General features: G+C 37.4%; 1 protein-coding gene across 3 annotated transcripts in view; it reads right to left on the reverse strand.

Moving 5' to 3' along the window:
• LOC141362432 (piezo-type mechanosensitive ion channel component 2-like) overlaps positions 1 to 25,534 on the reverse strand; it is a 150,072-nt gene that overhangs the window by 119,669 nt on the left and 4,869 nt on the right. For all 3 annotated transcript variants that reach the window (XM_073864496.1, XM_073864495.1, XM_073864497.1), the window contains exon 2: positions 11,639 to 11,734. In XM_073864496.1, the coding sequence (XP_073720597.1) occupies positions 11,639 to 11,734 (96 nt within the window). The remainder of the gene's footprint in view (positions 1 to 11,638; positions 11,735 to 25,534) is intronic.

The raw sequence follows: 25,534 nt of genomic DNA on the forward strand, positions 1-25,534 counted from the left end.
AAGCAGCGATGGAAGGGCCCTCGCACGCATGTGCACCGCTACCCTATGGCATTAGTAAAGCAGTAAACCAGGGGGGTATGAATTAAAGTGGGTAAATACAGGTGGATATTCAAAGGGAAACTGATGTGCCACACCGCCTGTGTGCAGCAGGTGGCGCTATGACTGTACCTGATTATTGTTATATTGACGTGTTCAGGCCGGGACCCTTATCAAATGTGTGAAGTCTGGAGCAGATCAAACAATGTATGCCTGAATTACAACAGCTTCCTGTTTCATGGTGAAACATCACACTTTGCCAGGCTGCCACGGACACGCCCTTCAACGAAAAGTCAAGATCTTCGCAATTTATCATCGCAAAGGACTTAAAATCAGTCTGACCAAATATGATGATGATTTTATTAAATCTCTAAGAGCAGTAAATCACAGCGTAAAACATGGCATTTCCTGCTACCTCTAGGTGGCGCTATGACTGAAGCTGAATATTGGCATTGAAATGTGTTCAGGCCAAGACTCTTATCAAACATGTGAAGCGTGGGGCAGATTGGACATTGTATGCCTGAGTTATAACAACTTCCTGTTTCATGGCGAAAACGATGAACTTTGTCAGGCCGCCACGGACACACCCTCCAACGAAAAGTCAAAAGCTCCGCAATTTAACATCGCAAAGGCCTTTAGATGAGATTGACCAAATATGATGACGATCTGATAAAATCTCTAGGAGGAGTTCGTTAAAGTATGACGCTTGGAAATGTCAAAAAATGACAGAGAAAATTCAAAATGGCCGACTTCCTGTGGGGTTTAGAGCTTAGCTCCAAGAGACTTTTTTGAAGGTCTTAGGGTCATAGATGACCCTACCAAATTTCGTATCTGTACGTTTTTCATAGTGGGGGGGCTGTTCTCTTGAAATTTTGCAGGTGGCGCTATAGAGCCATTTTTACACGCTTACTTCTGACGCCTATATTACATGTAAATTTTCGCCACTTCTGACGCGTGTGCAAATTTTCAAGAGTTTTCGGGTATGTTTAGGCCCTCAAAAACGCGATCCATTTCGGAGAAGAAGAAGAAGAAGAAGAAGAAGAAGAAGAAGAAGAAGAAAAATAATAATAATATTAAAGCTGCAAGCAGCGATGGAAGGGCCCTCGCACGAATGTGCACCGCTACCCTATGGCATTAGTAAAGCAGTAAACCAGGGGGGTATAAATTAAAGTGGGTAAATACAGGTGGATATTCAAAGGGAAACTGATGTGCCACACTGCCTGTGTGCAGCAGGTGGCGCTATGATGGTACCTGATTATTGTTATATTGACGTGTTCAGGCCGGGACCCTTATCAAACGTGTGAAGTCTGGAGCAGATCAGATAATGTATGCCTGAATTACAACAGCTTCCTGTTTCATGTCAAAACATCACACTTTGTCAGGCCGCCACGGACACGCCCTTTAACGAAAAGTCAAGATCTTCGCAATTTATCACGGCAAAGGGCTTAACATCAGTCTGACCAATTATGATGATGATTTGATTAAATCTCTAAGAGCAGTAAATCACAGCGTAAAACATGGCATTTCCTGCTCCCTCTAGGTGGCGCTATAACTGAAGCTGAATATTGGCATTAAAATGTGTTCAGGTCAAGACCCTTATCAAACATGTGAAGTGTGGGGCAGATTGGACATTGAATGCCTGAGTAATAACAACTTCCTGTTTCATGCCGAAAATGTCGAACTTTGTCAGGCCGCCATGGACACACCCTTTAACGAAAAGTCAAGATCTCCGCAATTTAGCATCGCAAAGGCCTTTAGATGAGACTGACCAAATATGATAATGATCGGATTAAATCGCTAGGAGGAGTTCGTTAAAGTACGACGCTTGGAAATGTCAAAAAATGACAGAGAAAATTAAAAATGGCCGACTTCCTGTGGCGTTTAGAGCTTCGCTCCAAGAGACTTTTTTGTAGGTCTTGGGGTGCTAGATGATCCTACCAAATTTCGTATCTGTACGTTTTTCGTAGTGGGGGGGCTGTTCTCTTGAAATTTTGCAGGTGGCGCTATCGAGCCATTTCTACACGCCCACTTCTGACGCCTATACTACATGTAAATTTTCGCCATTTCTGACACGTGTGCAAATTTTCATGAGTTTTCGGGTATGTTTAGGCCCTCAAAAATGCAATCCATTTCGGAGAAGAAGAAGAAGAAGAAGAAGAAGAAGAAGAAGAAAAATAATAATAATAATAAACGGAGCAAAAACAATAGGGTCCTCACACCCTGGTGTGCTCGGGCCCTAAATAAACGGAGCAAAAACAATAGGGTCCTCACACCCTGGTGTGCTCGGGCCCTAAATATCGTTGAGAGCACTTTTTCCCACCTGATGAACGACAAACCATTGACAGCCAATCAGATCTATTTGAACTTCAAGTACAATGACAGTGGAGAAGCTCATTGCTGAGGTCTATAACATAAAGTGACCTCAGGTATCCAGCGCTGATGCAGTTGCTGTGAAATACACTACGTAATGCTGCTTATTGTACTACACTGACTACCCCAAAAGGTAAGATATTAGATTACACAAACTACTAGATTCACTGTTCAGAGTTACGCAAAATGCAGCGTGTTTAGGACATTTGCTTGTTACCAGTGTGTTAATGCAACACCATATTTACATATTCAGTGACATGTAAACAATTGCAAAACTTTTTATTACAAGAAATATGCAATATTAATGCCATTAAAAGCAAGTGACTTGAGCGAGTGCCACCCGCAAATTAGCATAAAGTTATTGTTATCGTCGGGTGGTGTGGACGCCAATATGTGACTCTCCCTTCAGAGCCAAGCCTCCTCAAAAATATGAAATTTCTTAATTCAGAATTTTTTCTTCATAGTCATTTCAAAGACTAATCTTTGTTTTTACATCCGTTCCTTGTTGAATTTTTTAATATATTTTATGCATCTTTCAGGGGTGGTGTAAAGTAGTCACCGTTTGCTTTCCATTCTCGCTTGGATGGTTTTATGGCAACAAAATAATCAAACAGCTTTTGTGGCCCAAACTCCAAGTAGACCTCCACAAACAATCAATAACAGCAAAGTCCACATAGAGTAGATTATTTTAATAACAAGCTAAATAAAAAAGTGAATTGTCTTAGTCCCAATCATAGCTAAAGCGTATCAAGTACTACAATGAGTTAACGTTACTGTGTAAAATTTTGCGGTGGCAAATTCTAGAATATCAAAGTGTCTAAAGGTGGGAGATCTTTTTCCTACTTAGCCCCCAAGCTCTGGAATAAATTACCCATCAATGTTCGAGAATCAGGCACAGTCGATCAATTTAAAGCCTAAACTAAAGACATTTCTCTTTAACAAAGCATTCACATAATTTGTCTAGTAAATAATAAATATACTTATGCCGCAATAGTTAGCTTGTCCGGAACCGAGCACACTTTCATCCATTATACTGTATGACACTTGCATTATATGTGAGCGGCCCCTACACTAATAGGATTTTGTTTCTCTCTCCCTGTCTCGTCCTTGAACCCGAAGACGAGACTAACAGAGCCAGTTCCTGCTGCCGTGAAGCTCATCACACCACTCATCTACTGGCCTTCCTTCAACGTGATGCCCAGATGATGTCTGACCTACGATCACCGACCGAATTTAATTCCCATAAAATTTTATAATATGGTATTTAATATGTAGTTTATCTTCTATAGGATCACCTATGTCTGGCTCGCTCTCTCAAAGGTTTTTTCCTAGGAGTTTTTTTCAACCCCTAGGGATTCATCTGACATTGGCTTAACTTAGAACTCTATTCAATACGTTACATTATACTACAGGTCCGTTGAATGCTTGAATCGCTGAATTGGCTGATGAACGTTCTGAGGTGTGCAATTATTTTCTGGGTAACACACAGTGAACGTAGTTCCAGGCAGCTCTCTTACCGTTCCATATCACTTCACATAGTTAACTGTAATAACAGACTAACAAAAACAACATGACAGACGATTTTCAGAGGCAATAACAGCGCTGTTTAGAGACGCACAGAGGTAGCCTCGTTCACATAATCTCTCTCTCTTTCTTTCTCGCTCGCCCTCTCTCTCTCTCTCTCTCTCTCTCTCTCTCTCTCTCTCTCTCTCTCTCTCTTTCTTTCTCTCTGTGTGTCTCTGTCGCTCTCGCTCTCTTTCTAATAACTTCATTAATAACTGCATTAGAATGCTATCAATGGCTCAAGCCTCCATTGCCAGCTTTAAAATGACGTTTTAGAACAGTCAAAAGAGCCATTGGATAAGACGTGGAAGAAATAGTCCTACTCACAATAGTGAGATAAGTACAAAAACCAAACGAATCCCTTTAAATATATCATGTGATCGATGTCTTGAGGTGTGGTAACCGTAGTATAAGGGGAATAATTGACTCCAGGCCTTTGAATTATTTAAAAATAATGCACACCTGAATAATGCGTCACCACCTCGGATATGCATTATTTTTCTAAAAATTCAACGGCCGGTCGTCAATTATTTCTTACTTATTACTCCGCTTACTAGTAAGGTTTAATCTTAGCCCCTGTACTTTGCTACTTTTGTTGTCCTCTGATTTTTTGTGTGTTTTCTCTTGTTTTTATTAAAAGCTTTGGTAACAATTAAACAATTGTTAAAAGCGCTGTATAAATAAAATTGAATTGAATTAAATTAAATTAAAATGAATGTATACAATGTTAGCTACAGATCCTTGAATTCTTGTCTGGCTGTTAAACCTCCCCGTACAGCTGTGATCCATGCTCGCCGTCTCTCCTCATCTTGAGGAAACCCAAATATTTGTATTTTATTAAGGTATTTGTTCCAGAGGTCAATTTATATAGAGCAATAAACAAACACAGACCGGATGTTAATTTTGGGGCAGGTGCGTATCTGTGGCAAAGAGCCTGTTTCCGATGAAACCGTTAATAAAAGAACATGCAGGGTTGTCAGACCTGCCAAACAAAACCACCCCAACGGTCAATGAAAACTGGCCCAATGATCATACCACAAATACCAAAATGTTTCTTCCACAAATAAAATCATCTTACCCTTAAGATTGACAGCTTATGAACCACCTTCAAGGTATCAGCATACTGTATATACTACAGTATATAATACTACAGGCAGTGCTTTGTAACTAGCATATAAGTATCAAACAAGACTGAACCAACCCAAGATAAATAACACGACACCCAGTATAAACAAATCTTTAACAAATCAATGCTTAACAGAATCTAACAGATTGAAATCTCTTCAACACTATGTTCAGATAAACCCAGTGAATAATCAACTCATAGCTTTAGACGTAATAAAAAAAGTGTTTGAATACTTATATCCATTCAACAACACTACCCTTTAAAGCTTAAAGAGATAGTTCAACCTAAAATGAAAATTCTGTCATCGTTTACTCGCCTTCATGTTGATCTAAACCAGTTTCTTTATTGTGTTGAACACAAAAAAAAGATATTTTGATCATAGATGGTAAGCACATATTTGACAGCATCAATTGACTTCCATAGTATTTGTTTTCCAACTGTGGAAGTCAATGGGTATCGTAAACTATGTGGTTACCATCATTAAAGCATTTTCTTATGTATTCAATGACATAAAGAAACTCATACAGGATCAACATAAGGATGAGTAAATGATGACAGAATTTTAATTTTTGGGTGAAGTATCCCTTTAATAAATCGGTTTTAAGAGCTTTCAACAGTAGTTCCAGAATTTAAACAAAATAATAATAAATATAGGGTGAATAAAGTTAAATGAACGAAAAGAAAAGCATTGTGTCTTTGTCATGTTAAGCTATATGGGTTTCCATCCAAAGGTGAATCAATTTTTTTTCAAAAAAAACAAAAAAAAAAAAATGCGAATTAGGTGCGTTTCCATCAAGTTGTTCGAGCGAATGATGGTGATATTGGTAAATTAGTAACCAACAGTAAATAAAACAAGGCACGCTTAGAAAATGGAGACAGGACTGCATTTAGTTACGACCGGGCAAGTTATAAATTTACTAGCAGTGCAGCTTGTAATTGCCAAACCGAATGCTGTGCACAGAAGAAGGAATGCAGCATTTTTGATGTAGGCACTAGTAGCAAGGGCATTAAGACGACATCGAGCCCCATATATGGGAAAGACAACTCCAGCAGAAACAGCTAGACGGTCAGGATTGGGGGTTTAATGTTCGCTAGATCAGAATTTATTTGGCTAATGCGTTTCCATCTCCAATTATTTACATTTACTCTTTATCACATAAATAAAAATCCACCTCAAGCGAGCGTATTAACTCATTTGTGAATTAAGGGTTTTCCATCACTCGTTTCTTATGTGACACTTCAAAATGCGCATAACATCATGGTGATGGAAACCCAGCTATTAATGGTATCAGATGGTATTGCCATGGTACCTTACTTTGGGATCATAACAGAGCAGGGGCCTCATTTATAAAACAGGGCTGGAAACGTGCGTACGCCAGTTCCCACGCAAAAGTTGTGATTTGTGAAAAAACAAAATTGATTGGGAGAATGGGCTCGCAGGGTAGGATAGGATGATTCATGTACGCACACTTGCAGGTGATCTGTGATTTATAAAGGGAACATTGCTTTGTTTTATAAGTCTTCATATTGTTTGGTGTATGCCATTTTTGGCTTTTGTGCGTACATAGACTTTAAGGGCTCCATCTTACACCCGGCGCAATGCGGCGCAATGCAGCGCAATGCGCGACGCAAGTGTCATTTGCTATTTTCCACCCTGCGCAATTATAATTTTCACGTTTAGCGCCGCGTTGTTTAAATAGCAAATGCATTTGCGCCCCCTTTTGCGCCCATGGGCGTTCTGGTCTGAAAACGAGGTGTGTTCAGGCGCATTGTTGGCGCGTTGCTATTTTGAGGCATCTAAAATAGACTACGCCATTGACCAACAAAAACCTGGTCTAAAGTCTAAAGTCAATGGCGCAATATGTTTTTTTGTTATTTAAAAAGCGCGTTAGTAATATGCGCCTAAACGGGACGACAACGCGGGTTTGCTTAACACATACATGAATGCGCAGCAGCACAAAAACGCTTTTAAATATGAAAGATTAAAGGATTGAATGTAAAAGATTATTATTGAGTCTCTTGGACATAAATGAGGACTAATTATGAGACGTTAGAAGGCACAAAGAGCTGCTTCACCTGCAGCCTGGTAAGTAAATAAATGCTTTGCTTTAAACAAATGCATCTGTTTTTAAATGTTTTTTTAAATGCTACCTCACGGATTTATTGTATATGATGACTTTGTACCTGCGGATATGAAGATATGAGAAACATTTTTAAGTAATGCCTAAAAAATCTCATGACGCTGTCCATGTGCTGAAAGGAGAGCCGTTTGTAAACTCTTTATCTCCTGTTTGTTACAAATAAAGTATTTTTAGAGTACAAACCTTTTCTTACATACTTGCAAATTATTTTTTGATGATATTGGATAGGCATACATTTAAAGCAACTATAAGCCTGCTTTTTTACTTCCATGACTAAATGAAAACGGGTTTTAAAGGTTTTAATCCAAAAAATAACAATTTCAATACAAGTGAAAACAACACAATTATTTAACATTAATCTTAAACTGGGGAACTTCTTCCTCCGCTTAGTTTTTCAGTTTACAAAGTCCGTCATCTAAATAGGGATTAGACATAGCGCCAGCGCAACAGGTTTTTAGAGGGGATGAGAGCTGAGACTCTCATTTGTTTATTGCACGTTACGCCCGAAATACTCCCATTTCTCATTAAAAAAATTGTACCAACCCTTTTCGACCATGCGCTCGGCGCACAAACCATTTTTCCTGTCGTTAAATTAGCAAAAGTGGATTCGGACACGTCCATTTAGACGTTGTGCTGCGCTTAAGACAATGCGCTTAGATAGTTAAAATAGGGCCCTTAGTAAGGATCCTACGCACAGTTTTATAAATGAGGCCCCTGGGCAATATACCTAAAATTTGATGTCTTGTTATCTTTACACACTTTGATGATACTAGATGTTTCTCAATATTTTCGCTCTAGAATAGTTAAAAAATTCAATCTTCTTCAATCCCAATTAAATAAAGTCAGAAAAAAAAACATTTATCTCAATAATACGTACTGTAACATTCAATATAATGCCCAACCCTAGGCACGAAATACTAAATAATTGCCAGATTTAGTACTCGGGTAACCTCAAAGGCAGGTAGCACAAGTACCAAAAGTACATTTTGTTTATACACTTAAAAAAAGTAAAAAGGTTGTCACTGAGACTGTATCTTTAAAAAGGTCCTAGTATGTACCTTTGAGAAACCAGTAAGGTACCAATACTGAGAGAATTGGAGTTGGATTCTTCTTCAAGGCACTGTGCACATTAAGTGGATAACACTTGGCAAAACACTAACATCTAGGGATGTCCCGATCCGATCACATGATCGGAAATCGGCCCCGATCACGTGATTTCCGACTCGATCGGAATCGGACGTCACCTCCCGATCAAGACTCGGATACATATGCAGGGTTTAAAATCCATCAAGGTCTCGCTCTGCTCCGCGCCAGTGTACGCGCTGCGCTGGTGCGTGTGAACTGATGAGAAGAGAATAGGCTTGTTCGACTTCATGCGGCGTCACAAGAACCGGCAGCCGGATGACGTCAAAGTTCCGCGAGAGCGATTTAAAAGCAAACTCCTCCGTATGATTTCGCGGATCACTCGCGCGGTAGTTTGACGTCACCCGGCTGTCGATTGTTGCGGCCCTGCATGAAGTCGAACAAGCCTATTGACGTGTTTTCATTCATAGGCTTCACACTCGTGCGTGCAAGGAACACATGACAAAACCGCGTTTTTACCGCTCATTTAAACAACAGGTGTGTTCGACTTCATGCGGCGCTGCGCAGACCGATCGGTGGCTGACTTGAAGCAGTGCATTCCGGTTAGTACTTTTGTCCGACTTAAGCTGGCGCTGCAGGCACGTGACTGTGTCATGTGGTTTTTAAGTACCGCGAGAGCGATTCGAGATCAGCCGCCGGAGTCAGCCAGCGCAGCTTGCGAAGAGGAGCTGCACGGGCTGTAATGACGACACAGCTGTTTCACCATTGGTCGGATTCACCACATGACAACAATCACGTGTGTTTCGTGCTTATTTTCACGCCCTCAGTTCCACAAATGCTCACAAATCTGTATTTTTATAACAGTTAAAGCTATTTTCATGTAGTCGCGATGTTATATTGTTTCATCTTCATCAAAATAAAATGGATAAGAAACGTAGACCCAACTACATTGGTATTTAAATAATTTATGCTTATTTTGAACTTTATTCTTGTAAAAACAGATGCTGCAAGCCTCTTCAGTTCCACTCGTGCTCATACACGGACATTCAAAACAGTATAATTCACTTTTTATGTAGTTTACATGTTACAAATCATGTTTAATGCGATTAAGCAAGCAAACGGCACGTGATCAGCCATGCCTGACGTAAATGCAGCAAACTACGGGAACCACAGCGCGTCCGACTTCACGTCTCCGTTTTCAGCTCCTCCCCGCCTGCACGCGGCTAATCTCGCCGATCGGTTACATCCAGCCACAGCCGATGTCGAACACACCTAACGTGTTGATCGTTTTTGTCACCATGTGCTCAGACGCAGCTCCGCGTCTCACTCAGAACCTCAAGAACGCGCATTAACGCAGGATACTGTAGAGATGAGAGATAGAGAGAGATAGAGGTAAGAATGGTGCCCACGTCGAGAAAACTTAATAGAAGTCTAGAAACAAAGTATTAAAGTATGTATAGCCATGTCACTCATCTCATTACAATATGTTAACTAGATAACTGGATACAACTGATTGTATAGTTTAATAAAATAATGTATTTTGATTATGCAAATTAATTACGACCTAACTATAGGTATTTTATAACTAACTGCTGACCAGCTAAGGGAATCTCTATGGCTAATTTATAAGACATATTGCTGAATCAGTATGTTGTTTTTCTTGTTAATTTAGTATTTTTTGGTAGCCTATCTTATGCTTAGAATTAGTCAAGGAGGTTGATTCTTAAAACTTCCTTCAAAGTTTATCAATTGTGCATAATGACATGTGCAACAAATGCATATAGGGTGTCAGACTCATAGATTTAAAGTTCAGGTTTTAAAGTTTGGGTCAACCTGTGGCAAAGCTTTAAAACTGAAACTTATAAAATCCTATCAGAGGTACAAAATGTCATTGAAACACACCAGTGGCTTTGCTGTCATCAGGATTAAACATGTTACCCCTCGAACCCTCCCTCCCAACAGAGCATCCCCACAAAACAAACCCCAATTTAACCCCTGAACATATACTTTATATATTCTCATTATTTTTTAACACATTTATAGTTATGCGCTGGCACAGAGTTACACTCTTTTGACTCCACACAGAAACAGCAACGCGTGTTTTTTCGCTCTTCTTTATTCTTTTTTTTATGTATTATAGATGTATCGGATCGGGACTCGGTATCGGCAGATACTCAAAATCAAATGACTCGGACTCGAGGGCAAAAAAACCTGATCGGGACATCCCTACTAACATCCCATAATAGTTAATTTTATAGTCTACATTTCCATAAATGCTTAATCACATTTGCATATTCCCACGTCTGAAATCCAGAGAAAGCCCTGATAAGTCTCTCTGAAGCCAGGCATCCACTTCTCTTAATATGAGCACAGGTCTGCTTAACTATTGATGAGAGTGTAAGTGGACCACTTAAAAATCTCCTTTCCTCTTCCTCTTTCATCTCATTCCACGAAACCGTTCTCTTATACATAATTAACAAACAGAAAACAAGCATACGTACAGTATATACTGTACCTCAAGAGAGCTGCTATCTTCAGTACAGGAATGAACCAGAAGTCCGTAAACACGTAAGACAAAAACATAACTCATAGAATTTGGCTCCCCTGTGATGTCATAAGGAAATCTTATTATAATAATACCGCCCATTAATCTGCACTATCCAACCACAGCATTGTCATTTTAGTGCACACAAAAAAAACACACACAAAACAGCAAATTTTACAAAGTGTAAATTTTAACATGCTATGATAAATTATCTATATGGTTTTTTGAGCTAAAACTTCACATACGTACTCTGGGGACACCAAAGATTTATTTAACATCTTAAAAATGTCCCATTTAAATACATTTTATATGTCTTTCGTTTCTATTAGTTCCTTGTGTCTGACCTGTCTCTTGTTTTATGCATACAGTCTCTGTAGCATCAATGTCTGTATCTCACAGTCAGCATCTGCAGTCTCAGCAACATCTTTTTGACTGGCCAGTAAAGCTTGTGTAAACCATGCAATTAAGAAATAAAACAGCCTGACTTGACTTGTGGCTAATCATTGTGATAAGTTCTCAGTAACAATAGCACCTTTTATAACTAAATGGATCAAAACTAATTTAAGCCTTTATCAAACCTTAAATCTTGCCTCTTTCACAATGTGCATGCACAAATCCATTCTTCTGAACCAAAGCCACAATATATGGCCACTTCAGCGTACAATGCTTTTATCTGATGCTTTGCAAGCGTTTCTGGATTGTCCATGGACCAAATAGATGAACTTGCTGCAGTGGTTGTGTGTCACTGTAGTGATGCGGTAATGCGCCGCTTACCTTGCATGGTTACGCTGGAGGGTTCGGGGAAGAGAGGGATGAGCAGCAGGTACAGGAGGTAGATGAAGGACAGACCGTTGTATCTGAACAGACATGCTGCAGAGAGAAGACATCAGAAAAACACATTATTAGGTGGTGACTTAAAGAAACTGTTCTTGAAGGCATTTCTTGAAACTATCGTTTTTTTCTGTTCTTGAACTTTCTTGAATTGTTATGCATGCAGGATAATAGTGAAGTAAAATGATTATCCTACACTCATAAATAAAAAATTGATTGTGAAATGTGAAACATTGATTATCATGGTGAAATAAGAAAATTTAAATATTATCCTCTATCCACTAATACATCTAAATAGTCATTAATACTAACATCAAAAAGACATTCATGGACTAGTTATGTCATAAACTTTAAAAGAAAGACAACTTGAATCCATGAGGTCACAGATACATTATCATTAAACATACCACAGATAAGTAAAGTCATTTTGTTTTAAGAAGAACTTGCAAAAAATACCAACAATGAATATTGTTAAAAAATGGTCAGAAAAGGTACCTATAGCTGTCACTTGGGTGATACACTTTAAAAGTACACTATGCATCTAGGCCCAAACTAGGCCCTGCAAGTTTGCCTGAAATGACCTTTAATTTGGCCCATCATGTCACATGAGATAAGGAGAAATATAAACGTCATTGACCCAGATGTTCATATTTTTGATTAAACATTTTCTCAAATGTAACATTTTTTGTTTTACATGTAAATCACAAAAATGTAAATTGAAATTAAATGCAAGGAATTGAATATTTTCAAGTTAAAACTGGGATTTTTTTTTTACATGCATACTTGAAAATGTATAACATGCATCCCGAAACCCAATGAACTCGGGTACTATAGGCTAATATTGGAGAGGTCAAGGCAGTGACAAAATTAAAAGAAAAGGAAAAAATGATGTGCAAAATTATTTACACATTTCTTAAACATTTACCTCTGAAAATAAAACTGCATTAGTTATACATAAACAGAGTAATGTTTACTTATTTGTTTTTTAAATATTAAAAAATTATCAATTAGGAGAATCAGGGCAACATTAATTTTAATATAACACAGCAACATTTACTTTTGGCCCACAACCCTCGGTCAGGTTTGATTTTTGGCCCTTGGTAGGAAAAAGTGTGGGGATCCCTGATCTAAAGAGTTCATATTAGTACCTCAGAGGTGCATCCCAGCTAAGAGGTGCATTGAAAAGTTCTAAGAACATTCCTTGAATGTTTCCAACGTTCCCAAAAAACGTTCTGGCAACATGAAAAGTGTCCAGTTTTTTTATGCTTTAAGAACGTTGCTTGGTTGTCTGAACTTTAGAGAAATGTTACATTCTATCATTTTCAAATCTTATGACATGATTAAAGGCGATGTGCACAATGTTTGAAAAACGCTTTGGAAAAGGGAGTCAGGCCGATTACCAAAACACACTTGTAGCCAATCAGCAGTAAGGACCGTGTCTACTAACCGACATCCTTGCCGGGGTTGTGTATGTGTGGGGCGGGTCTATCAAAAGAAGGTCCAGATTCTATTGGGGTAGGAGCGTGTATGTTTAGGTGATTTCAAATATGAACATTGCCATTGGCTTTCAAACATTGTGCACTCCGCCTTTAATGTTAACACAATGTTTAAAACAATTGTTTTCTATATTTACTTTTTTGCTTGTTATGTAAATGATAAAGAAACATTGCATTTTATTTTTTAAAAACTCTAATAAAACATTATTTCTGAATGTTCGTAAAAATATTGCTGTAGAAAACACAATTTACTTATTAAGTTTAGATGTTGATGTTTTGTTTCATTTAAAGTCACAATTATGGCGATCCGTGTTTGTTTTATCTGGATTGACTTATAGCTAATAGGCAAAAATAAGATGTTAATTTAATATGGTTGTGGTTCTGGTTAGTATCTGATGGTAACATCTAGGGATTTGAGTTATTAATTCATTGCTTGCTTACTCATCAAAAATATTTTTCTATTAATAATGTGATACTGCACTACATAGTATCACATTTTTTTTATAATTGTTTGATAGCCTGTTGGGTTTCAGAGGAGGATTTGAAAAAGCATGAGTCAATGCATGTGATCTCCGATGCTAAAGACACATTAAATTGCGATAACAGGCTGTGGTGCATCACACAGAACTTGTGTGTCATTTTAAGTATTTGCACACAGCTGTTAAGATCACGCTTTGCTGTGTAGCGCTGTGATAATGGCTGCAGTGAGACTGAAATATAGTAAGACTAAATGCTATTCTTACACTCCATTTGCTACAAACCCAGTGAGGCTTTGTGTCAAGTTTGGGTTTGTTTTTATGCATACTGTAACTTAGGAGTTTCAACATGCTCACGTTTTTAATTATTTTACATTTATATTATTTATTAATATGCTGTTATTTTAACATTCTCTATAGTTGTGGTACTCATACACACAAGCTGCATAAGACAGACTATATTGTAACTATAACTACCTCACCATTTATACATGTAAAAACAGCCAACATAAAGTACTTAATGTACAGTTTAAGATTACTGCCAGGCTATACTGTAATACACAACAATGGCCAACATTATTTAGACATCCCCTTTCTAAAAAATGAGTTAAGTAAGGGATAATGTAGAGGCAGCCGGTAGTTATTGGGAAATAAGCCCCGACAGTGTGATCAGGACCCGACGCAAGCGGAGGGTCTTGTATCACACTGAAGGGGCTTATTTCCCAATAACTACCGGCTGCCTCTACATTATCCCGCTTATTACACGGCTACTTGCCACATAAGAAAAAAAACTGGACATGAATATCAATTTGAAACATTTTATTGGCATATTTGTTTTAAATTAACATTTTTATCCTTCCGCGAAACTTTGCACAGATGCATAAAATGATCATAATACCTTATTAAGATCCTCTCCTTTTTTCACTTTTAGCCAGTCTTTGAGAAGTTTTAATGCCCATTCTGTTTTTTTTTGTTTGTTTTTTTGTGTTGGCTTCATAGCTGTCATGCTCTATTTTGTCAAGTTCAGTCTCAGGAAGCTCTCTGTGTCTTGTCGTTGTTCGTTCTTCTATCCACTGTTTAAATGTTTTTTTTTCCGTACATGTTAAAATTAATGTCAAAATGTTCCATTCTTAATTGTGGTTGTCCAGTGTTTGTCACAAGATGGCGCCAAACAGTAATCTTTGTTGGCGCAGAGGGATTTAAAACATACAAGTAGTCCGGCTATGCGTTATTACTTTGGAGCGGTTATTATTTGAAAAGAACGAACCTGTGAATGTCTCAACTGACCAATCAGAATCAAGCATTCCAGAGAGCCATGTACTAAGCTATTGTAGTAAATGTCTGTGCGACAATCTGGGTCCATTTGCATAAACAAAGTCACCAAATTAAGTTCTTAAGTGTCTGTTAGTCTGGACAACTATCAATTAGTTAAGGCTAACCAGTCTTACTTGTCAGATTCAAATTAGACCAATCTCCCTTTTCATGTAACTAAATTTAAAAAGTTATGACCAGACCTGAAGAAAAACCATTACGACTAGTCTAAACAGTTGATCCAATCAGCAAATGGTGTGCTCCTGTCTAGCTCAGTGGTAGAGCATTGTAATAACATTACAAAAGGTCATGGGTTCAAACCCAGAAAACACACGATAAAAATTTACATTATTGCTTCTACCGCAATGTAAGTTGCTCTGGATAAGTAGCGTTTGCAAAATGCATAAAAGTAATGTAAAAGTAAGACATGATGCTGTCAGAACACAGATAGAGTCACCAAACATCAGCACCTGACCTTTATTGTGCTTTAGTCTAAATGTTTCTAAAATGCTGCCTCCACTTTCCAAAATAAAGTGAACAACCTTCTTATAAGAGTATAAGCTGTTACAGAAACAAAAGGAGCATTAGAGCTTTAACTAATGCTCCAAATGAAATAAACAAGAGGTTTGAATAGGAACAAGATCTCTTTTCAAGATTATGGGTACTGGAGAATGCAGCTCAGTTAAAGTCTCCCTGTAGTTAATAATGTTATCACTTAAAACACATCTTTGAGCATCATAATAGCGTATGTAAAAGTTTTTCCTGTGACAGTAATTTCTACATGCTTCAAAACAGCCTTAATGTAATTCCCTCATTACTGGGGACTGGCAAATATGCTAATTAGTCTCTGCCTCTACTCAATTGCACACCTCAGACCACATATATGAATATGCAAATAAGTCCCCGCCTCCACCTTTTCATACACATAAATAGATGCCGTTTCAGACACAACTGCCAAGTTCAGTTTCACACTGCATACGTGAACTGCGAGTCCAGTCTCATGGAGATGTGTATAAATAGCACACAGTGTGAAAACTCGTACAATGCATACGCCAAATTCCAGTTTTGCGTTCATTTAATACACCAGTCCTTCCGTTCACTTAATATGCCGCTTCTTTTTCGTGCCGTTTTATGTTTCTCAATTTTTAATGATCAATTCTCAATTGTTGCTTGGGTTTGGGGTTAGAACAACTTTTTGTTACATAATATGTCATTTTATTAAAATGACATCCTAAAGCAAATCCCAAATCTAACCTCAAACCCAAGCAAAAATGGATTAAAATATTGAGATGCGCACTGATAAGTGAATGGGAAGGAATGGCGTATTATATGCATTATACGCAAAATTGGAATTTCCGTGAGACTGGGTTGGAGCTGCGTGTTTGCAGCACTAATTGCTTTTTGCACTCATGTAACCAGGTTAGACTAATACACAAGTTCAAATGTGATTGGTTACATGTGTGTGAGAGAGCAAACCAAGGCAATTTCAAACCGTGGGAATGAGGCTCCAAAATTATAGGTAAAAAAACTCAGCAATGGTGTTGAATGATGAATTTGTACATGGTTTGTCTTAAAGCATATTAAAGCAATAAACCCCAAGAAGCAGTGGGTTACCAGTGCATTTCATAACAGCTAAGGGGCGTTGTTAGGCACGACGCGAAGCTGTTATAAAATGCACTGTAACCCCACTGCTTCGGGGGGGTTTAATGCGTTTATAAAACGGTTACTTCATATGCATAACATTAGCGGGATTTTATAAAATAAAACACAAATAAGTTGTAATTATATCAGTACAAATATTACTCTTCCGCCAAACAAAGTAGTTCCTCACAATCAAGTGTGACTGAAACAGAGCGCAGTTCCCAACCAACAGAGACGCAGCAAAGACACAATGAATATGATTAAGACTGTGGTGTTTATTTTATAAATCACCATTCATCTAATTTATACATTAACATTTATATTGTGCTGTTGAAGTGATGATCAAATATGCTTGGAAGCATGCTGAACTCTTTCCCCGTCAGCGTTTTTTTTTTTAAGTTGATACCCAGTTTTAGTTTAATGCCTTGCAGAAAAATTATCTTCTTTAAATAAACATAAAATATCAAATGAAAGAACAGACCATCAGCTTTCAAACAAAAACAAAAAAAAACGTTTCATCCTACCTTCATTTGTTCTCTTATCACCTCTCAAATTTTTTAGCTAAAAGCGGAGATAATTCAATTTTTGTGAAGAACTTATTTAAGAGAACAGATTCAAAGCCATCTGCGTTTTCAGTGTTGAGTGAATGCGTCAGTGTTTAAGTTGGGTAAGATCGCCACCCAGTGGATAATAGCGGACGTATAAGCTTGAGTTATACACTTCTCTTTATCGACGAGATGACTCAACAATATTTATTGACATTTATCTGGATATCGCCATTAATTGTGCAATTGATGACAAATTAAAAATATGATTAAAGACTGTTGTGTTTATTTTCATAAATCAGTACGCAGCAACAGTGGCGCAGTGATACTTCTGTAATGTGGTCTGAACCGTGGGGTTACCGGTGTATTTTATCACGGCTTAGAACGCGTTTCAACCAATCAGAATGAAGAACCAGAACTGCCCGTTTTATAATAAACATTTTATTTTCACCACAGTGGGACTTAAAATGCGTGTTTCAATCAACAAAGTTGAAAAAACATTGCATTGACATACTGTATGACTTCAGTAGAAGCATATTATCATTAACAATCTCAGATCTTGTAAACGTTCTCTTTAACAAGGTTAATTTTAATAAATAAATTTAAGTTAACTTACAGTTTTACCATTATTTAACAGCTCCCTATTTAACAGTATAATACCCAGGAAGCAAACACATTTTATTCGGGGAAACCAATTCCCTTGCACCATGCAAGTAAAAAAAAACAAGTATGTATGTGATGTTAGTACTGGGAACTTATAACCCCAAAACAGAAAAGGTTGGGACACTGTAGAAATTGTGAGTAAAAAAGGAATGGAATAATTTACTAATCTCATAAACTTATATTTTATTCACAGTAGAATATAGATAACAAATCAAATGTTGAAAGTATAATATTTTGAAATGTCATGCCAAATATTGGCTCATTTTGGATTTCATGAGAGCTACACATTCCCAAAAAAGTTGGGACAGGTAGCAATAAGAGGCCAGAAAATGTAAATGTACATATAAGGAACAGTTGAAAGACCAATTTGCAACTTATTAGGTCAATTGGCAACATGATTGGGTATAAAAAGAGCCTCTCAGAGTGGCAGTGTCTCTCAGAGGTCAAGATGGGCAGAGAATCACCAATTCCCCCAATGCTGCGGCGAAAAATAGTTTTCTGAGCTTCTCAGAGAAAAATTGCCATGAGAATGAAGTTATCATCATCTACAGTGAATAATATCTTCCAAAGATTCAGAGAATCTGGAACAATCTCTGTGCATAAGGGTCAAGACCGGAAAACCATACCGGATGCCCGTGATCTTCGGGCCCTTAGACAGCACTGCATCACATACAGGAATGCTACTGTAATGGAAATCACAACATGGGCTCAGGAATACTTCTCAAAAACATTGTCAGTGAACACAATCCACCGTGTCATTCGCCGTTGCCAGCTAAAACTCTATAGGTCAAAAAAGAAGCCATATCTAAACATGACCCAGAAGCACAGGCGTTTTCCCTGGGCAAGGCTCATTTAAAATGGACTTTGGCAAAGTGGAAAACTGTTCTGTGGTCCAACGAATCAAAATTTGAAGTTCTTTTTGAAAAACTGGGATGCCATTTCATCCGGACTAAAGAGGACAATGACAAACCAAGTTGTTATTAGCGCTCTTTTCAGAAGCCTGCATCTCTGATGGTATGGGGTTGTATGAGTGCGTGTGGCATGGGCAGCTTACACATCTGGAAAGGCACCATCAATGCTGAAAGGTTTATCCAAGTTCTAGGTACATATGATCCCATTCAGACGTCGTCTCTTTCAGGGAAGACCTTGCATTTTCCAACATGACAATGCCAGACCACATACTGCATCAATTACAACATCAAGACTGCGTAGAAGAAGGATCTGAGTACTGAAATTGACAGCCTGCAGTCCAGATCTTTCACCCAAAGAAAAGATTTGGTGCATCATAAAGCGGAAGATGCGACAAAGAAGACCTAAGACAGTTGAGCAACTAGAAGCCTGTTTTAGACAAGAATGGGACAACATTCCTATTCCTAAACATTGGTCCTCCTCCAGCTGTTCCTTTATATGTACATTTAAATTTTCCGGCCTCTTATTGCTACCTGTCCCAACTTTTTTTGGAATGTGTAGCTCTCATGAAATCCAAAATGAGCCAATATTTGGCATGACATTTCAAAATATCTTACTTTCAACATTTGATATGTTATCTATATTCTACTGTGAATAAAATATAAGTTTATGAGATTTGTAAATTGTTCCATTCCTTTTTTACTCACAATTTCTACTATGTCCCAACTTTTTCTGTTTTGGGGTTGTATTTAATTGGAATCTACTAAAAACAATATTACTTAATGTAACTGAAAACACTTCATGCATAATGGTGATATCAGTTTCACACAAATCTCATACAGGTCACCATGAGCAAACTACACAGTTACTGCTTTTAAATAAAGCAATAGGCATCATAACAAGAAAGATTTACTGTCCTTGACTTTAACACAGTCTGTACTCTTCAACACAATGGTAACCCACAAAACTCCTATAAATAACTGAATATTAAAATTTAACAAATCTCTCACTTTATCATCTTGTGCAAAAGTGATCAATTATTAAAGGTGTAGCGGAGGATTTTCTCGAATTTTAGAAAAAAAGCGCCTTCTCCACTTTTAAAAAAAAATGCAAATGGGCAACACTTCTGATTGACAACTTGGAGGACCAATAGTCTTGATGATCCACCCGGAAAAAGAAAATCCTCCGCAATACCTTTAAGGTCACATAACATTTTGTAACATACAGTATCTGTGTGAAATTAGCTTGTTTCTTTAAATAGATTTGACTTACTATTTGTTAGGGATGCACAATCTTGATTTTTCATGGCCGGTTTTTATACCGATTTTCTTAACAAGCAAATTGGCCGATTCCGATCCGATTTCCGATTTTTTTTCTTATCAAGCAACAAACAAGAAAGAATGAAAGTATACATAAACAATATGTTTATTCGGTATTTAACAGGCTAAACTTGGTTTGGCTATTGAAAACAATAACTGTAACCATCTAAAATTAACAGCAGTAACTGTGCAGTAGGCTACATTCAATACAAACATAAGTGGTTAAATGAGACCATGACAGTCATGGATGGTTGAGTGAGGGTTGAAGGTTTGCCTGTTTTGCATTATAAACAGACTTTTGATACTTATTGTGTTCTATCAGGTGATGAACTTAAATGTCTGACCAAGTTTGTTGTGGTGAATGCAGGGCTCTCAGGTTTTATTTAAAAGTTTGGAGTGAGATAACATCTGTTAGGGGGGGGGGGGGCCCTTTGCCCCACCAAATTCTCAAGTTTTTGCTAGCAGTTCAATGTTACCTATTATTCATAACTGACCAGCACAAATATAAATTATAACAATTGGTAAGTCTGATAAAAGACAAACAAATTTATCCAAATTAAATAAATTTCTCTACATATTAAAAAATACAAATGTTTCAAAATTAAACTGAAATCTGTATTATATACAGTAGGATTGCAGCACTTGCCATCAGTGTGTATTTTAAGCTGTGTTTAAGAGAGAGATAAGGTTACATGTTCAGTACTACATGGCAATAATAATGAAATACATCTCTGGTCATTTCATTAATTTCAGGAAGCCTCTACAGTTTCAGGTAAGCTAAAGCTTCTGATTGCAAACCAGTTGGAGAGTTTTTTAATAAATCAAGCATAATTTATCACATAATTTATTTGGCTATATTTAAGAAACCTGCGTTATTTACAGCATTTATCGGATCTTTCACTCTGTGCGTGCACACGCATCCACGTGATTGACATCAGAGGAGTGCGAGAAAAACTCGAGACGGCTAAACTTCCATGCGCCTCTTCCATTAATTGTATATAGCAGGAAAAGTTATCAGTCTCTTAGAAATACAAGATGTGAGTGTGTAAACTGACTGAAATGCATGTATCTCACAGTGAATGCGTGAAACTTGAGAGCCCTGCGACTTGTCCTTTACAGACATTACTGCTTGCAATCTTAATGTCCTGCGCACAGATTTCGAAATGCTTTTACACAAAAGACATGTTTGCGAATTATAAAAATGTAGTCTGTGCACACGGGTGCACTTCCTAAAAAATCGGCCCAAAAAATACAAAAAACGGCCGGTTGCCGATCTCTGGACGATCAACCGGTGCATCCTTACTATTTGTTAATCTTTTAACTGTAATATATCGGTAGCTGTGGTTGCCAGTATAATGCTGTTTTTCTACAGTCTCCTACCGTAAATTTCATTTACAGCTTATTGCTGTAAAAATACATCTTATTGTGTGAAAGATAAACTTTATTTCTGTGCAAAAACAAATGAAGAACTTTTACTTTGAAAACATGTCAGAAAGGCCTATGTTTTTTTTACACAAACAAACACAAGATGCACACACTGTAACAGATAAAATAATTTAGAGGGAGTATAATTTAGAGAGAGCTGTTAAAATAGAGAGAGAGAGAGAGAGAGAGAGAGAGAGAGAGAGAGAGGGAGAGAGAGAGAGAGAGAGAGAGAGAGAGAGAGAGAGAGAGAGACCATTAAACCAAGCCTCACAGATTACAGCACAGACATTTATCCTGTTAAAAAAGCAGCAGGCAGAGGAAAAAGCTGAATTACACAAGACCTTAACAAAATCATCTGACACCAAAGCGCTCAAAACCTCTCAAAGGTTTAAGGTAAAAAGTGCCAGTAATATTCTTTAAAATACTTAATATATCCCTCATGTAGCTCAGTTGATAGAGCATTGTGTTAGCAGTCCAAATGGTTGTGGGAAGGGCTGTCACGATTATGAAATTTGGCTGATGGTTAATTGTCTAATAAATTGTGACGATTAATTGCCTGTTTTAGGACTTTAAGAATTAATTGCCTTTTTTGTTTATTCATGAAATAATTTTCACACAAATATATCTTTCAAAAACTGAAAATTCTTCATAAGAAATAAACACAATAAAGTCTTTGAAAAATAACGTCAATCAAAATAAACTGCTAGAACAGGCCTTAAATAGAAGTCAATCATACTAAGGTCATATTAGTACTGGACCACATGTCTGTAGTGGCTGCAAAAAAATCTATTCCTTACAGATCCTCAAGAAAAGCATCATTCACTTCACTAAATTTGGAATTGCTGTTTTGGAAATGTATGTTTTACCTGTTCATAATTATCAAAGTTTTGCAGACTTTCTTTAAATGATGTTTTTTTTCCTGAATGGCTTTGCATAATGTGTCGTGTTACACTGTCCGTGTATAAGGCATCTTATACAGGCGCTCCAGCTCCCTCTTGTGTTTTTTAAAGAGATGTGCAATCATTGCAGTGATTTGAAATCATCGCTATGAGGTCAGAAAATTGCGATCAGATGATTTTTTAATTATTGTGACAGCCCAAGTTGTGGGTTCGATTCCAGGGAATCTTAAGGGGATCACACACCGGCCGCGCAGCTCAGCGCCGCGCAGCGCCGCGCCGTTCTAAAAAAATGTAACACATTGTTTTCTATGAGTGTACGCACACCGGCGCCGCCAGGTGGCGCCTGTCCGCGCCGCCCAGCTGTGACTCAGGAAGTTGTTCAAATCCCTGTCGCGCCACACAGCGCCACTCACATAGTTTAACATTGAATAACATCATATGTGTCCCACATCATTAATGATTAACATTGGCTGCTAACGTATATTTTACATTTTGAAGTAGACGCTACCTGACGAAGCTCGCGCTATTTAATGTGCACTTTCGGTTTACAATACCTCCGAGTTCTCCTATGGCGCGACGCGACGCGGCGCGGCGCTGAGCTGCGCTGCCGGTGTGCGATCCCCTTTAGTGCACTGTACAGGTAAGTCACTTTTGATGAAGGCATCTGCCAAATGCATAAATGTAAATGTACTTCAATCGGATGGCTTCAGTAGCTAATCAATTATGACTAACACCATAGCTAATAAACTTTTTTTTAAAACATATATAAAGAATGCAGTGTTGCTTGTCCATTCAAAAGTATAATGTTCTGTCACATTAAAGGGACACTCCACTTTTTTGAAAATATGCAAATTTTCCAGCTCCCCTAGAGTTAAACATCAGATTTTTACCGTTTTGGAATCCATTCAGCTGATCTGCGGGTCTGGCGCTTCCACTTTTAGCATATCTTAGCACAATCCATTGATTAGACCATTATCATTGCGCTAAAAATAACCAAAGAGTTTCAATACTTTTCCTATTTTCCTAAGAGTTAGGATTATTTTCCTAAAGTTGACTCTTCTGACCGAAAATTTATATTTTCTAGGCAGATATGGCTATAGGACTATACTCTCATTCTGGCGTAAATTGAATTGCAGACTACTATTTTCAGGCACTGCATAATATCATTGCTTTATTCTAGGGAAGCTGGAAAATGAGCATATTTCAAAAAAGTGGAGTGTCCCTTTAATGCATTGCTATGCAGTTACTAGAGTGTTATAGCGATATCTGTAGTCAAGTGGATATTTTATCATTTTATGAGCTCACCGTCATCATCACTCTATTATAATCGGTGCAGGACAAAGTTACACAGTCAAGTTCAATCTCCAGCATCAAATCACTAAACCTCACGTATAAGAAAACAATAATAATGCATGACTTAGCAAGCAAAACTATAAGGTGTTAAATAAAAGTGAGCTAACTAATTAAAATAAAAAGTTCAAATGTATACCCGTACGGCCCTTATGGCTGTATGGATCTAATTACACTCTAAAAAAAAAAAATGCTGGGTTATTTTTTTCTACTCAAACACTGGGTTGAGCCACATGTTCTCTCCTATATTTACCCAGCTTTTGGGATAAAAAAACCCAATATTTTTTAGAGTGTACATGTAGATATTATCATTTGGATATCATCTTTCCTTCTGACATGAAAAATTAACTTGACACGATAATAAAATGTGACCATATCAAAATTCAGCTTAATTCCTTCACAGAGCTTCAGCTGTCTTCCCTTTAGAGACAGTAGCTGAAACCACGCCGACCACACTAAAACCACCACCCATCTCAGGAATAATTAATGTTTCTAAAGAGAAGAAAGAGTCCATTAAATCAAAACTGTTACTTTAGCCCATGTCTATCATCTAAATGCAAGTGCACTTTGAAAAGTTGACAAAATTATCAAAATTAACAAACCTGACCTCACAGGAATTCATATGTATTTTATGAATTGGCTAATTTGTATGAACTCGTACATACAAGTGAATCGTAGAAACATGCAGGTTAGTTATAAAAAATACAATGATGCCCTACCCCTAAACCCACTATTGAAATTTATGTTATTTACTAGAAACAGTATTTTCAAAGTTAAATGAACATTAAACATTAACAAGTCTTTGTGCTCTATCATTCACCCTGACGCAATGCAGTACATTGCACAACGCAAGTGTCTTCTGCTAGTTTCAACCCGGCGCAATAATTTTGTAGTTAGTAATAGTAATTAGTAATTTTGCGCCCATGAGCATTTGGTCTTAAAACAAGGTGTGTTCAGGTGCATTGTTGGCGCGTTGCTATTTTGATGCAACTACAATAGACTATGCCACTGACCAACTAAAACCTGGTTTAAAGTCTAAAGTCAATGGCGCAATATTGTTTTTGTTATTTAATGGGCGCATTAGGAATATACGCCTATAAACGGGATGACAACGTGCACTTGCTTATAACACACATGGATGCGAAGCAGCACAAAAACGTTTTAAAATATAAAAAAATAAAGGATTGAAATGTAAAAGATTATTATTGAGCACCGATTATCAGACGTTAGAAGGCGTAAAGAGCTTCACCTGTAGCCTGGTAAATAAATGTTTTGCTTTAAACAAATATTGCATCTATTTTGAAATGTTTTTTTAATGCTACCCCACGGAGTTATTGTATATGATGACTTTGTACCTGTGGATATGAGATGAGAACCTTTTTTAAGTAATGCTTTTTACTCACAGGTCACCACATGTTTGAAAATTTTGTATCTCTTGTTTGTTACAAATAAAGTTTTTTTAGAGTACAAACCTTTTCTTGCATATTTGTAAATACATTTTTGAGATTACACTGATCATGTAGGCTATCCATTAACAATAAAACCTGCTATTTTTACTTCCATGACTGAAAAAAAATGACTTTTAAAGGTTTTTATAAAAAAATTCAATACAAATAAAAACAACGCAATTTTTTAACATTAATCTTAAAATGTTTGAATTAGGGTAATTAGTTTAGTTATTTTGGATATTTGTGCTTGCGTTAATTATGTAGTTTTATTTTAAATATCCCGGACGAGCCCCCATATTTGTCATGACCGGCTCACGCTGTGACAAATAAGGGACGCAACGAAAACAATTTCTTTGC

Source organism: Misgurnus anguillicaudatus, unplaced genomic scaffold (assembly GCF_027580225.2).
Source record: "Misgurnus anguillicaudatus unplaced genomic scaffold, ASM2758022v2 HiC_scaffold_26, whole genome shotgun sequence".
Classification (NCBI taxonomy): domain Eukaryota; kingdom Metazoa; phylum Chordata; class Actinopteri; order Cypriniformes; family Cobitidae; genus Misgurnus; species Misgurnus anguillicaudatus.